We start from the raw sequence: 15910 nt of genomic DNA, 5'->3' as shown, positions 1-15910 counted from the left end.
GAGTATTGGGAATTGCACAGCCTGGCCTGAACTTGACCTGACACCCATCACAGCCTGTCTGCACAACTTTTGCCTCCTGGGCCAGCTCCAGACCCCAAGCACAATGTATGCCCTTGCCTACCTCTCTCTGGTTACTTTTCTTGGCCTTTGCTGCTTGGGTGACCTCATCCTTCCATACTTCCCTTCATTCTCCACCAGGACATTAGGGATTGAAGTGCTTTACCTCTGGGATCCATTTACTGGTCATGCTGGCTGGCTAGGTCAAGTGGAGAGGTTTTCCCACTACAACTACTTTGTCCATTATTGCTGCTCTAGAGTACCCCAAACACTCTGTACCTCTGTCCACTGTTTTTACTGTTGCAGCATCTGAGGCTTGCACACGAACTTGATTTTCTGCTTCTACTATCCTGGTACTTTTGTGGGTACTTTAGGCCTTGTTCACTGTATCCCCCTCAACACAGCTCCTGGATCCCCTTGCTACCGAATTCACACAAGGTATGAGAACAGCTTTTTCATCAAGAACCCATGATTTCTGGTTGCATCTTTGTTGCCCACACATGCCATTTTACTTCTCTGTCATTTTTGTCTACCATTATAACACCAGCAAGATGGGAGACCAGGGCTCAGTGGGCAGAGTTTCTAGTCACTGCACTGAGCCCTCTGCATCCAGCAGGCACAAAGGACAGGGTAGGGATAAGGTGGTCTCTTGTCACTGCCTAATACTATTTATTATCAGTCATAGCAAACATTTGTCAGCTGCTTACTGTGAGCCAGGCAGTATTGTAGGCATTGGAGACAGCAACAGATTTTTAAAAATCCCTGTCCTGGGGTGGGAGGTGTGTGTGCATGCACATACTGGTGAGACCTAGAATAGACAGTAAACACAGTAAGTAAATTGCATGTTAGAAGTTGATCAGTGCAATTCAAAAGGTCTGTAGAGCCAGGTGAGGTCTGGAATGATGGGGTGCAGGTAGGCAGTTTTAAATAGGGGAGTCAGAGAAGGCATTATGAAGAAGGGGACATTAAAACAAGGACTTGAAGAGGATGAGGCATGTGAATATCTGAGGGAAGAGCATTCCAGGCAAAGGGAACAGCAAGTCCAAAGTCCCTGAGACTGGATTGTGCCTGCTTTATTCAGGAACAGCTAGGATAATAGTATGGCTGGAGTGGAGTGAGAAGGGTAACAGATGAGGCCTGGGAAGTAATGGACCTGAAGATCTATCCTGAGGTGGACTTTTGTCAAGTTGTTCCACTCTCAACATGCTCTGGTAAATCCTTGTTTGCATGAACTGGTATGGTCAAGGGTATCATAAAGGGAAGCCCAGAAGAGGTGGGGGATATGGCTTTAGACTGTGTAAAGATGTGCAATGGAGTCTACCTCCATTTGAACTGGGCTTGGTGATAGTGTAGGAGTTTTCCAGGCAGAGAGGAGTAAGGGATTAGGTTGGCTTGGCAATGCTTCACACACAACAGGCACCCAATAAATAAAATGGAAAACTTGGAGAACGCAGGAGGGAGTCATGGGCGGGGCTCTGGAGGCTCAGAAGAGGTAGTTGAGAGGTGGCAGTTCAGTCACTCAGTCATGTCTATTTGCGACCCCATGGACTGCAGCACGTCAGGCTTCCCTGTCCATCACCAACTCCTGGAGCTTGCTCAAACTCCTGTCCATCGAGTCGGTGAAAGGTGGCAGTAAAACCCAATTTAGGGTGCAAGTCCTCAGGGGAAGGGAAAAAGACGTCCCCTTCCAAGTCAAAGCCCCAGCCATGCCAAGTAATGCACTCGCCCCTTTAAAGGTCCGTCTTTCCCATGAGCCTAGGCTCCACCCTGTGAGCTTCGTTGAAGGAGATGGGAGTGGCTAGAGGCGGGATAAAATTCGATTGAGCGATCTTTTGACCAATCACCTTGCGAGACATTCGACCTATGGTAAGGGGAGCTCGGAACAAAAAGGAGACCCGCCCCCTCCACGGCGAAGCCAATGAAAACCTTGCGGAGGCGTGGTCAGGGCGGTGAAATCACGCCTCTCAAGGCAGGCCACGCCCTTCATTCTTGCTCAGCCTCACCCCAGGGAGCAAATCCGATTGCCGGGGCGACACCTCAAAGGGCGGGGCTGCAAACGTTCACAGTTGGAAAGAGCTCGCGGTCCGGGAGGAAGGCGGGGGAGCTGCTGGGCGGGGCTAGGCACTGTCCTACCTAAGGTGGAAAAGGCCAATGATTCTCCAGGCCGCCTCTCCGAGAAAAGTCATCTCGCGAACCTTTAAAATCCCTGCCTCCCGAGGCACCTCGGGGGACTAGGACTGACTGCCTCATCAGTCTTTTTCCTCCTTGCAAAAGTCCCGTTTTCTATTATGGGGATGTACCAAGTGAGACCGAGTAGGGTGAGCGAGTGGTGACCAGCACGCTGGTCACTGGCTGCTGCCCTCTTCGGCGTTAGCAAACTTCTAGCAAGATCGGAAGTCAGTACTAAATAACCTCTACATTTCCCCGCTGGCGCCGTTCCAGGGCCAGCGCCACATTCCCCAGTGGGGGCGCAATGGCCGCGCCCCCTCCCGCTGCGGACGGGTCTTTTGGTACCTGCAGTCCGAGGTGAGTCCCCTCCTTCCCACTTCACCCTTTCCAGCGCGTGCGTGCGCATGCGCGGAGCGCGGCGCGCGCAGCGGTTTGGCCGTTGGCTGTTCGGCCCTGGGATTCGCCGCGTCTCCGTGAGCAGTAGGCTCTGAACCGCGAGCCGCCGTGAGCTCTCGGATTCCAGCCGGCGCCAGCGAGCCCGGGGGCATCGCCCGCAGCGGCCAAGCTCATGGCCGGCTGAGCGGGACGCCGCCTCCGCCTCAGCCGCCGCCGCCGCCGCCGCCGCCTCCTCCTCCTCAGCCGGCGGCGGCCCGGGCCCAGCAGCCATGGCCGAAGACTACTGGGACGGGCGCCTGCGGCGAACTGGAGGAGAAGGAGGTCGCGCGGCCTCAGCCCGGGCCGCCGCCCCAGGCGCCACCGCGCCGGCCCCGCGGCACTGAGGTTGCTCGCGCGCCCCCGCCGGTGAGCGCGTTCACGAGGCATGGGGTGGGGGCTGCTCTTCCTGCAGAACCAACCCAGACCCCGGGCGGTGCCCAGGGGTCTGGGCTGCACCGCTGGCCTGTGCCCCCTCCCCCAGCGAGTTTCCCAGAATGCACCGGGGTGGGGGGTCATTCAGGGCCTCACTGACCTTGGCCCCGCCCTGGGCCTGGTCTGGGAGCTAGGGATGGGAAGTACTATGGGTGCTAGTGGGGAGTAGGGTGATCGAAGGACCAGGGGGTGTGTAAATGGGTGGCAGAGTGGTGAAAGACTAGAGGTTTGCTAACGGGGGCCTCAGCTGTGAGGGGGTCAGAGCATGTGGTAATAAGTCTTAACCGCTGTGTAAGGTTTTGAAGCTCAGTGTGTGCTAGCAGAGGGGCGGTGCTGGACCCGAGGATGAATAACAAGGAAGAGGACGTCAGAGGAGTGCTGAGATATGCAAATGGGGTTATAGCTGTAGAAAGGCCCTGTGGGTGTTGCTGGTGGATAGGTGGTAGAGGTGCTGGAAGGTTCGCTGGTGGGATCGGAGCTCTGAGGTCCTATGTGTGGTAAGGGAGTCACGATGGTGTTAACATGTGTATTTGTCCATGAGGGACTGCAGGGTTTGAGGATACAGTGTGCTCATAGAGGGCAGGGTCCAGTGTTGAGAGGGTGCCAGTGGGGTGGTAGCTCTCAAGGGTATGTGCATATGGTAATAAAGATCTGGGCAGTATAAGGCCCAGTATATTAATGAAGGCAAACCGGTGGAAGACCTGAGCCCTGTGCTAATAGGTATCAGAATTGTGGATATATGTGTGTGGGGAGTGGGGATTGGTGGTCAGGGAAGAATCTTAGCATTGTAAGAGGTTCATTGTATTAAGGATCAAAATGGTGTGAGATGAGTTTGTATCTATGAGGTCAGGGGATGTGAAATTGTGTGTGTGTGTGTTAGACACTCAGTCGTGGCCGACTCTTTGCGACCCCTTGGATTGTAGCCCGCCAGGCTCCTCTGTCTGTGGGGATTCTCAAGGCAAGAATACTGGGGTGGGCTGCCATGCCTTTTTTCAGGGGATCTTCCCACCCCAGGAATCGAACCTGGGTCTCCCACATAGAAGGCAGATTCTTTACTGTCTGAGCCACCAGGACGCCCTATAAAGAAGAGGCAGGGTAATGTATGAAGTTCTAGTGACTGCTCATGTGTGTTTAGTGACAGAAGTATGTAAATGTGTGTCAGTGTGGGGAGAATCAGAGCAGTATGAGCTCTGGAATATGCTAGTGAGTGTCAGAATATTGTAAAGATAGTGTGTTCCTGAGTGCCTGATCTTTGTTTGGAATATGCTAGTGAGTGTCAGAATATTGTAAAGATAGTGTGTTCCTGAGTGCCTGATCTTTGTTGAGGTTCCAGGCAGTGGCACCCCACTCCAGTACTCTTGCCTGGAAAATCACATGGATGGAGGAGCCTGGTGGGCTGCAGTCCATGGGGTCTCGAAGAGTCGGACACGACTGAGTGACTTCACTTTCGCTTTTCACTTTCATGCATTGGAGAAGGAAATGGCAACCCACTTTAGTGTTCTTGCCTGGAGAATCCCAGGGATGGGGGAGCCTGGTCTATGGGGTCACACAGAGTCGGACACGACTGAAGTGACTTAGCAGCAGCAGCAGGGAATGCTAATGGAGGATAGAGCTATGGAGAAGATCTTGTGTGCAATAAAGAAGATGAGGGCTGTGAAGGGACCCAGTTGTCAACCAACAGGGGTTATAGCTGAGGAAGAGTTGAAGCAAAGAGAAATAAAAGAAAAGAATATGTGATGGTCTAGGTGTGCTAAAGTGGATTAGAGCCATGGAGGGCTGAAGTGCGCTATTGGGACTCTGGGCTGGATGAAGATCTGTGTGTGCTAATGAGGGTCAGGCCATTATAGAACAGCGTGTTTGTGTGTCCCTGGAGAATGGGGCTGAGTACAGGTTCAGGGTGTGCTAATGGGGAGGCACTGTGAGGCCCGGTGCATGGTAATAGGGGTCAGGGTGAAGTGAAGGTCCAGCCTGTGCTGATGGGAAGTGGGGAGACAGGGTAGTGGGAGGACCAGAAGACATGTTAATAATGATCAGGCTGTGGAGGGGTCTGAGTATGGGCAAAAACAGGTTCAGGGATCTGCAAGATTCACTTTGTGTTAATGGGATTCAGGGCAGTGCGAAGGTCCAGTGAGTGCTAATGTAGGTTACTCTCTACAGCTGTAGAGGGTCCCAAGTGCATGTAAATAGGGATCAGAATCTTGCTGGGGAACAGTGAGTGCTGTGGAGAAGCTAACAGGCAGCATGTGGTGCTAAGAGTTAACTTAGAGGAGCCGGCTGGGTGCTAACAGAGTTCAGTGTTCTGTTGAGGCTTTGTATGCTAATAGGGTCAAAGATAAATAGGGACATTGCGGTGCTGTTGGCAGTTAAAATGCAGAGAAGCCTTCCTGAGGGTCCAGTGTGTACTGAAGGAAGCAGGACACTGAGAGTCCAGTGTGTGCTTATGGGATGATGTGCCTGAACAGAATGAGGATGGTATGTTCCTATGGGAGTTACTAGAATGTGATCGTTGTGTCCTCAGTGGCTGGTGTGATGTGAGGTGGTGAGTATCCTTGGGTATGAAAATATTTTGAGGATGGAAACATCCCCTTGGAGAGTCAAAAAGAACATGTGCCCTTTTTTGAGTGTGGTTGTGTATCCAGTTTCTTGCTTCCTCATTCACTATTCTAAAATCTAAAAATCTGAGAAAACTGAGATGATATTTAAAAGTTTTATTGAATGTTAATGTTCAAGTGTCTCTGCTCACAGGACCTGGTGCAGGGTCCCCCTGCTGGGAGCATTGCATGAAACACAGGTTTTGTACCCCCATCTTCCTAAAATCTCCCCAAAAGTAAGCCCTGGAACATGTCCAGCCCTTGGAATTTCCACTTAGAGGTCATGGACCCATGGCTCCTTCTGGCTCCTTCCTCCATCCAGCCCTACTTACAATACACTCCCCCCACCCCCCTCAGATCCCCTATTCCCTTCCACAACAGGCAAAACAACTGGGTATCCATGCCATATGGACAGACACAAGAGTCTTTGGGGACTAGCCATGCTTCATCTTCCTCAGCCTCAGGTCCAGTGTTCACTCTCCTGGGTCTTTTTGCTCTTGTTATCCCAGGTTGGACTTCATCCTCTTTATTGAGGTCTTTTCTGCTAGGCTGGCCCCTCTACCCTTTTGGGGGTGATGAATTCAGGCAGGCAGAAGTGGGGTGTGGGGACCACTGGGGTAAGCACCTGATTTCACGGTAACAGATGATTCACTTCTCTACTCAAATCCAGCCCCAGCCCAGCCTCCTATCTAGCTTCCCTTGGGCCCAGGGCCATCTTAGGCCATGCTGTGAGTCCAGATGGTCCCTGGGCCAGGTCTTTCCCCCTCCTTGCTGGCCCAGAGCCAGGAGGAAGCAGAAGAAGGCCAGCCTAAGCCTTTTGGTGGCCCCGTTCCTGCCAGCAGCCCCATCTAGGTCATCATCTTGCCAATGCCAGTGTCCCTGGGCCACCTTGTCTGGGGTTGTTAATGAGTAGCAGGGACTCACCCTGACAAATGTTGGTCCTAGGTCCTTAGCTCTTGATTCATTAATTTCTGCCATGAGCACTTTTTGAGCACCTGCTCTGTATCAGTCACTGTTCCAGGTCCTTAGGATATAGCTGTGACCTAAACAGACATCCATCTATCCTGGCAGAGCTGATCTTCTAGTTATGGTGGTGAGGAGACAGTAAAGAATAAAGAAACCAATAAGTAGATGGTGTGATTTCTGAGGAGATGATAAGTGCTGAGGGGACAATTGACAAGGTGAGGGAGCTCAGGATGGTTCAGATTTTAAATAGGGTTATTATTCATGGTTATCTATGAAAAAAAGTGATATTTGAGCAGTGGCCTAAAGGGGGTGAGGGGGTGAGCTACTTTGAAATCTAGTGGAAGAGTATTCTAAGTACTGGAAACAGCCACTGCAAAGGCCCTGAGGAGGGACTTCTAGTTGCAGAACAGCAATGAGCAGTGAGGTGAGGCCAGAAGGGTAGTAGTGTGAGTGGGGTAAGACCTTGTGGGCCACATGAAGGACTGAGATGTTTATTTGGGGTGATAAGGGACACATAGTACATTCTTAGCTAGACAAGAAATGTGACCTGGCTTGTAAAAATCTCGGTGGGACCCTGTGGTCCAAACCGGATGGAACCTTTCCAGCAACTCTCAGGACAGCTGGTGTACTTTGAGATCCCCCCACAACCCCACCCAGTAGTTGGGTCTGGGCAGGAAACCTCTCCCTCTCCCTGCACCCCTCATCTGGGTAGCCCAGTGGGGTAGTCCACTAATCACCTTGACGATGGTTGCTGGGGGAGGATGGTTGCTGGGGGAGGCGGGAGGGACCTTGTGGCCACAGGGAGCGTTTTGCCCTGGCAGTTGGGGGCGATGTGGGGCTGGTGCCAGCGGAACATGCCATTGTATGGACATCCCTGGGGCCGTGTCAGTGGTCTCAGGGTCCTGAGAGAGTCCCCCACCTCACCAATGGCTGGGTCCATCAGTGCCGCTGCACCTGAGAATGCCTGCTGTAGAGCCCTCTGCTCCCACAGTGAGGCTGCCCCCAAAGGGGCCAACACTTCACCAGTTGTGCCCTTTCCCTCAGCCAGCCACCCAAGCCTTAGTACCCAGGTGGGCTCTTAGGAGCAGGGTCTGCTGGGTCTGGTTGGTGTAGGTGGCAGGCACTGACTGAGCTCTCCATCCGTGCCAGGTTTCCAGGAATCCTGCGTGATTCCAGGGTTCCACAGTGGTTGGGTGGGCACTGCCGCAGGTTCCTGTCAGTGCGCCTCACTGGGTTTTAGGGGGCCCATGAGGGTCAGGCGACTGCTAGGGTGGGACCCATTCCCATCCCTACGCCCTGCTCAGGTCGCCATGGATCGGATGAAGAAGATCAAACGGCAGCTGTCAATGACACTCCGAGGGGGCCGAGGTATAGATAAGACCAATGGTGCCCCTGAACAGATAGGCCTGGATGAGAGTGGTGGGGGCGGCGGCAGTGACCTTGGAGAGGCCCCCACACGTGCTGCCCCTGGGGAACCTCGCTCTGTACGGGGCCCACTCAGCTCTGCACCAGGTGGGTCCACTGACCATTCCCGCTCCTAGCCTGGTCCCCAGGGGTGCTGCCTGCCAACCGATTTCTTCTTAGACTTGTATTATTTTCACTTTCCTTTCTCCATTTTCTCCCCCACCTCTGCCATCCTTGCTCAACACCCTCTCTCTCTTGTCCATCTGTGCCCCTTTCCTTGGCTTTGTGCCCAGGTCTCGGGGGGTGGAAGGGTACCCCGCCTGACACAGCTGCCCCAAGCCTCCCTCTGCCCTTCTGCGCTCTGTGACAGCCCCTTCAGGCCTCCTGGCACCTGCCTGCCCCAGGCCTGCCTTCCCAGGGCATTCGGCTACTTCTGCCGCTGCCTGCCCACTGGCCCTGGGCAAGCCACAGTCTCAGCTCGCCGCTGACACGGGGTGCTCCACTAGGTGACTATTGCCCCCCCTGCCCAATTCAACCTGTCTTGACCTGTGTGAACCTCCCGGGGTCTCCCCACCCTCTTCCCTGAGGAACTCCAGGCTGCTCTGGAGTCCATGTGCGTAAATGTGCGATGAGGGAATGTGTTATGGGGGTGGGGGGATTTGTCCTGGGGCTCCTGAGCCCACCTGGTGTGCCCTCCCCCTGTCCCCACTACCAGAGATTGTGCATGAGGACTTGAAGATGGGGTCTGACGGGGAAAGTGACCAGGCTTCAGCCACGTCCTCCGATGAGGTGCAGTCACCAGTGAGGGTGCGCATGCGCAACCATCCCCCACGCAAGATCTCCACTGAGGTGCTTAACTCCCTGTCCGGGCAGTGGTGGGGCTGGAAAAAAAGGGTTAGATATGGAGATTTGTAGTTGATGGTCCTGTTTCTCCCCCATCTTGCCTACTAGGACATCAACAAGCGCCTATCACTACCAGCTGACATCCGGCTGCCTGAGGGCTACCTTGAGAAGCTGACCCTCAACAGCCCCATCTTTGACAAGCCCCTCAGCCGCCGTCTCCGCCGTGTTAGCTTGGTGAGCATCTTCTATTCCTGTCCTCTTTTCCTCCTCCCAGTCCCTTCCGCTGAGCCTACTTCAGTCTCCCTCCTTTACCCGACAGTCTGAGATCGGCTTTGGGAAACTGGAGACCTACATCAAGTTGGACAAGCTGGGAGAGGTGAGAGACAGCCAGGAGACCCATGGTAAGGCTGGGGATCAGTGGGAACTCCGTGTAGCCTCATAGCTTCTCTCCTGTCACTGTTCCTCACATCCCAGGGTACCTATGCCACTGTCTACAAAGGCAAAAGCAAGCTCACAGACAACCTTGTGGCACTCAAGGAGATCAGACTGGAACACGAAGAGGGGGCACCCTGCACCGCCATCCGGGAAGGTACAGGTCCCACCCCATCTGTTCCAGGCTTCCCAGGCTCTCCCCATGGTGTGTATGTGCACATACACACCCATAGTGAGGACAGGACTGGGGGTTCTGGGACTTCTCTCGTGGTGCTCTGGGCTTCATGAAAAAGTGCTCATCATCCACATATCCAGATAATAAATCAGGGTAACCAGGAGTCTTCCTGTGTTGAGAAGAGTCAGGTAAATTGTTTGCTTTGGTTCTGGGAATATCCCTGAAGTGCTCACCAGTTTACTTGACATGGAATGAGTCTGAATTGTATAGAAATTGAGTGTACAAACTCATTTTTACATGAAGCTGCAGGTCTGTATACTGAGGGTTGGAACAAGGGCCCTTTCCAAAGCCAAAAACTGGTTGTAAAGATCTAGTGTCACGTAAGCTTAAGGCTGCGATCCCAGGTTCTGGCTCTGCATGTCTGGAACTTGGGAACACACCTTCTTCCTGATAGCAGGTGGGTTGGAGCTGGGTTGGAGTGGACTGTGAGCCACCATCCCAAACCACACAGGGAAAGGAGGAAACCCTGGGCTTGACCCTGTCTAGTCCTCCTCCTCGCCTCTGTCCTGAGTATGGGCCTTGATTCGTCCCCCGTCCCAACTCCCTGCTTCCTGCAGTGTCCCTGCTCAAGGACCTCAAACATGCCAACATCGTCACGCTACATGACATTATTCACACGGAGAAGTCCCTCACCCTTGTCTTTGAGTACCTGGTAAGGTTGGGTGGCCATGGGTCCTGGGGGAGGTGGGGAGATGGCCAGGAGCCATAGGACGTGACCCTCTTTCCTCTACCTGCTCTTCTCTCCTCAGGACAAGGACCTGAAGCAGTACCTGGATGACTGTGGGAACATCATCAACATGCACAACGTGAAAGTGGGTGTGGGGCAGGAAGCAGGGGCACAAGGGGGCCCCCACTCACCCACTCCACCCCACAAATCTCCCAGAAACAGACGTTTCCCGTTTGGCTTTTTTGCTGGGAGCCCTTGAAGGGCGTTGGGACCCTATCCTCTATTTGTGAGACAAGGCTCTGGGCTCAGTGCTTGTGTTTGGGAGGGGGAGCAGTGCCTGCTTGGGGTCAGGCTGCTGGCTACTCTTTGACCTCTGCCTGCCGTTCCTGGGTCCCCAGCTGTTCCTGTTCCAGCTGCTCCGTGGCCTGGCCTACTGCCACCGGCAGAAGGTGCTACACCGAGACCTCAAGCCACAGAACCTACTCATCAATGAGCGAGGAGAGCTCAAGCTGGCTGACTTCGGTACCCGTGGCCTCCCCCTTCATCCCAGTGATCCCCCAACCTTACTCTCCCAGCCCCTCCTTCCCCCTGACCACCTGTCTCAGTCCCTCCCCTTCAGCCTCTCTAAGCTTCACTTGGGAAACCCTCAGTCCCAACTACATTCTCCCCCAGACGGCCCATGACCTCCTCAATTCCAGCTGCTCATTATCTCCACCTATCAGGCCTGGCCCGGGCCAAGTCAATTCCAACGAAGACCTACTCCAACGAGGTGGTAACACTGTGGTACCGGCCCCCTGACATCCTGCTCGGGTCCACGGACTACTCCACTCAGATTGACATGTGGTAAGGACAGGCTGAAGTGTGGCAGGGGCCACGCAGTAAAGGGGAGTGGCTTGGTCACAACAGCCAACCAGCCAACTACCTGCCTATTCACTGTGCTCTCCCTGCCCAGGGGTGTGGGCTGCATCTTCTATGAGATGGCCACAGGCCGGCCCCTCTTCCCAGGCTCCACAGTGGAGGAGCAGCTGCACTTCATCTTCCGCATCTTGGGTAAGGAGGCATGAACCCTAGGAACTGTGGGGACATGCAGGGAGGCCCTGTGAGATGCTTAGGATAACTCCGTTTCCCCACCAGGAACCCCAAATGAAGATACATGGCCAGGCATCCTGTCCAATGAAGAGTTCAGGACATACAACTACCCCAAGTACCGAGCCGAGGCCCTTTTGAGCCATGCACCCCGGTGAGGCTGGTGGGTGGGTGGCTGTTAGGGGCCAGAGTACCCAAACTCAGTTTAAAACAGGTCCCCTTGTCCTTGAGGTAGAGTTGACAGCGACGGGGCTGACCTCCTCACCAAGCTGCTGCAGGTGAGACCACCTTCCTGGGCCACCCTAGGGGGCTAGCGGATTCCAGGTGTGGGGAAACAGAGCTACAGGGGCAGGGTCTGGGGCAGGGAAGAAGAGAAGCCTACTTGTTGAAAGTGTCAATACTCCCCCACCCCAACACACACTCAGTTTGAAGGTCGCAATCGGATCTCCGCAGAGGATGCCATGAAACATCCATTCTTCCTCAGTCTGGGGGATCGGATCCACAAACTTCCTGACAGTGAGTGGGGCTGGGGAGTGGACTAGCTGGTGGGGGGCTTTAGGGAACAGGATTTCTGCAGATAGCTGGGCAGTTGTGTTGAGTTCTAGCTGTGCCACCTCTGATGGGGTGAGGCATATGCCCTTGTTCACATATGTGATATGTTGTTTTTTACAAAAAAGTTTTTTAGCTTTCAGTTTCTTTTACATTTCATGGAAATTTTCAAACATAAAACCTGACAGAACATCCATCACTTTACCTTAAAATGCCATATATTTATATATTAAACCAAGTAATATGGTCTATTATATATTGAACCAAATAATAAGTCCCCAGTACTCTAACAAGTGATCAACTCATGGCCGCAGTGGTTTTATCTATATTCACTCTGATTATTTTAAATCAAGTCTCAGATCCATTATTCATCTATACAATTTTAGCATGTACCTCTAAAATATTTTCTTAAACACAACAATAATACAATGGTCACACTAAAAAAAACACACATCGGATTAATCTCAGTAACAACCCAGACATCATCCATCATCTAGACTTAACAGGTGGTAATTGCAATACCACTGTCACACTTGACAAAATTACTAATTTCTCAGTGTCATGTAATAGTCTACATTCCATTTTCCCTAGTAGCTGGTTTGTGTGTGGGATTATTTGGCCGATGAAAGTCAAGACTCAAAGAAAATTAGAAAATTTTCTAATTGCCCGGATGGGGTCACACGGGAGGTGGTCCTGGATTGCCTCATGGGTCATGCCCCACTTCTGTCTCTCCTCCACCCACAGCTACTTCCATATTTGCACTAAAGGAGATCCAGCTACAAAAGGAGGCCAGCATTCGATCTTCGTCAATGCCTGACTCAGGTAAGTGTAGGTGTGACCCTTGCCCTCTTCCCTGCCCCCTGGCTCCCGTCCACTTACCTGCTTGCTCACCAACAGCCATCCGCTCTGCTTTCCCCTGCAGGCAGGCCAGCTTATCGAGTGGTGGACACCGAATTCTAAGCCACAGACCGAGGCCCCAGCAGGCAGCAGCTGGAGGGATGCCACACCCCTCTCACAGGGCAGCCCCCAACTGCATCCTCCCTGCTTGCTGCCTGCCTACCTGCCTGACTCATGCTCCCATGCCCACACGTCCCCTGCTGCCTGTCTGAACATCCGACCATTGGCCTGTTGGCCCACCCATTGGCCTGTCTGCTGGGTGCTAACAAAGCTCTCATCGCTCCTTCACCTGGTCTGTCTGTCTGTCTGTCTGTGTCTCTTTCTCTCTCTGTCTTGGTAGTTGCTGGTGGACAGCGTGGCCGTGCCAGCCTCCCACACTGAAGCCAGGCCTAGACCTCTCCCCATCATACCCTCCCCCAGGACCACTACCCCATGGCCATCCAGGGGTCTGGAGCTAGCCCAGGCTGGGGATCTCGACTCAGACAAGACATGGTGATGCCTTGGGTCTGAGGCTCCCCTTCCTGCTTTCCTGCCTCATGTTGTGTGGGCCTTGTTTGTTTGTTTCATTCATTGTTGTTTTTTTAATTATTTTAAATGAGGTTTTCATTTTTTAAATGCAATATCTCTGTATACAGACTGCTGGGCCCCACTCACTGTGTGTGGCCCTCCCACAGTATTTTGTGCAATGAAGCCCTGCTCCCAGCCTTTTCATGGCAGGGACATAGCCCCTATTCAGAACCCTGATCATCACCAGACCCTGGGGTCAGCTAAGGGAAAGCATGCCTTGACAACTCGCCTTCCAACCCCCACCTGCCATCCCCAGCCACAGGGGGACTTGGGGACTACTGGAGACTCTCTGGGAGATGGATGAGGTGGGGGGCCCCCACTCTTTCCCTCCTGCAGTCCCATAGCTGGGGCTTCCTTCTCAGGGTCTCCCTAGCCCAGCCCTCCTGCCCCCATCCCGCACGGTGCTGTTGAGTAGGGGCCCTGCCAGGAACTGACCAACTCAGCAATGGAGCCATAGTGTATATATGCGCACAAGCAGGGACAGAGGGGCGCATGGGAGGTTGTGCCCAGGCATTACCCCATAACCTCTGGGAAAAGTGAGACAGGGCAGGGACAGTCTCTGGGGTCAATTCCCAGATGGGTGGTTACCTTCCCTTCCTCCACTCTAAACCCTGGGGCCCTCAGATGGGGTGGGAGGGCAGGGGCAGGGGCCCTCCTAGGGGAGTTGGGAGGGGTGGGTTCCTGAATGCACCGTAATCGCTGTATGAAATATTAAAAAGTCTAAAGTGAAAAACCTGATTGCAAATCCCTGTGGGGGTGGGCTCAACCCAGGGTGAGTACTGGGACCTTGGAGAATTCACACTGGGTGCCTATTGTCTAGAAGAGCACTGCGAATGGGCCAGGGATGTGTCAGGACTATGAAAAAGCATCTGAGGGGTTGCACATACCATGGTGGAACATAATAGCAGGTAGAGCAGGCTGTATAGAGGATGGGCTAAGGATTGAGCAGAGAGGAATTAGATTTACCCCAGAATATGAAACCAGATAGAGGATAGACTGTTAGGTATGGAGAGGCTGTTTCTTTGAAAGACACTTGAAAGGCCCAATAAAACCAGGATTTGGGGGAGATAAGACAGAGAAACCCAGTATGACAGACATGTCTAGCTGGGACCATGAGGCAGGCCAGTTGGGAATATGATAGGGTAGATTTTAAACCATGGAAAAGATAGGGGAATCTTTTTAATACATGGGTCAAATTTAGGACTAGGGCCATTGATGGAAGTTTAGGTTATTGGTATCTAGGAAGTAATGGAAACCATGGACATGTACGAGATGACTGTGGAAAGAATGCAAAGGTTTGTGAGGCCAGAAGTCTATAGATAGCCTGGGACTCAAGTTGAGGCTTTGATTTCCTCTGTCCTGGGAGTTCTAGCTCCTGTCCACCATCTTGAGCAAAGTCTAGGATAGATTTCCAGGCAGAAGATGTGGGGTGGACAGGGCCTGCCAGATGCTATAGAAAATGCAAGCCTAAGTGGCTGGTTGCTGAAGTCCAGCGGTGCCAGTGGACCTCTACTGTGTCCCTGTAAGCACTCTGGTGATAGTCTACAGCCTTATGGTTCCACAATGACTGTTAAGTCCCCAAAGATGGGAAATCAAGCAAGGAAAACCACCCTCCCTGTTTCCTTACAACGGCTAAAACTGTTAAGCTCCTCAGCAGACTTTTTGTGCCATCCTTTGGCTAGAATCAGTTGACATGGCCACTTCTGATAGCAAGGGAGGTGGGGAAAATGAAGACCTTGCAAAAGGGGACAAGATTGCCAGGCGGGACTTAGGACTAGAATTCACCCAACTGCTCTCAGAACTGGTAGGGTCATCAGTGTGGGCAGAGATTGGTGTCTGGAAAGTGGAGAAATCAAACCTAGGGAGGGAGGCCTCTTGTTGGATTGTAGGACGGACAGGCTTCAAATTAAATTGGGAGAAGGTATCTGCAGATGGGCAACGAGAGTCAGTTCAGAGAACCTGACAAGCTTCAGGTAGGCCTGAAGGGCATGTATCTACCATGTGCCAGATCCAACTCGAATGCCACTTTACAGATCCTGAGGTGAAATGGCTGTTCCCTTTCCTCAAAGATTACACAACTGAGTTGTGACCCCCTCATCTGTGCCAGGTCTGAGCTGGAGGCTGGCATCAGTAATTCACAACCCCTGCCCTACCAAAGTTAACTGAAAATAGAGGTAAATTGTGAGATCATGTGTATTGGTGGCAGTGGGGTTTGAAATTGTGCAAAGAAAGGGTATTTTGGACACCTGTGTGTGCATGGGCCTAAAGGTGTGAAAAGGCAAGGTGTGTGTTTGCGTGTGGGAATGGGTAGTGATTGTGAGGGAAATACACTGAAACAGACCCAGAATCATGATCCTGTCTTAGGGAGTTTGTGTGATGGTTAGGTGGGGACAGCCAATAGGCAGGCCAATAGGGAGCCAAAGAGGGAAATTTTAGTTATCACCAACATAGAGGGCGGGGAGCCCCAGCAGAGAAAATGTAGACATAGCCTAGAGCAGCGGTTCTCGGCAGGAGATAATCTCCCCAACCCGCAGAGGAAGTTTTGCAATTGGGGGATGCTACTGGAATCTAGCAGGTAGT

General features: G+C 52.8%; 1 protein-coding gene across 9 annotated transcripts; it reads left to right on the top strand.

Annotated features, from left to right (window-relative positions):
- Window positions 1-2282: 2282 nt before the first annotated feature.
- On the top strand, window positions 2283-14063 carry CDK16 (cyclin dependent kinase 16). Of its 9 annotated transcripts, none has more exons than XM_060407293.1 (17): window positions 2283-2583; window positions 7955-8162; window positions 8425-8560; window positions 8770-8903; window positions 9006-9131; window positions 9217-9273; window positions 9372-9486; window positions 10122-10216; window positions 10314-10376; window positions 10630-10753; window positions 10954-11074; window positions 11184-11281; window positions 11366-11471; window positions 11553-11595; window positions 11743-11833; window positions 12611-12688; window positions 13104-14063. In XM_060407293.1, exons 2-17 carry the CDS (start codon window positions 8061-8063, stop codon window positions 13142-13144), a joined length of 1530 nt encoding a protein of 509 aa, XP_060263276.1. In that variant the 5' UTR covers window positions 2283-2583; window positions 7955-8060; the 3' UTR covers window positions 13145-14063. The 9 variants fall into 9 exon arrangements, with proteins under 9 accessions (XP_060263276.1, XP_060263277.1, XP_042097937.1 ...); XM_060407294.1 differs by having other exon boundaries at window positions 12789-14063; XM_042242003.1 differs by lacking the exon at window positions 8425-8560.
- Window positions 14064-15910: the final 1847 nt, after the last annotated feature.

The sequence above is a fragment of the Ovis aries genome, chromosome X, assembly GCF_016772045.2.
Source record: "Ovis aries strain OAR_USU_Benz2616 breed Rambouillet chromosome X, ARS-UI_Ramb_v3.0, whole genome shotgun sequence".
NCBI lineage: Eukaryota > Metazoa > Chordata > Mammalia > Artiodactyla > Bovidae > Ovis > Ovis aries.
The sequence above is the reverse complement of the archived record's forward strand: the minus strand, read 5'-3'. Positions and strand labels throughout refer to the sequence as shown.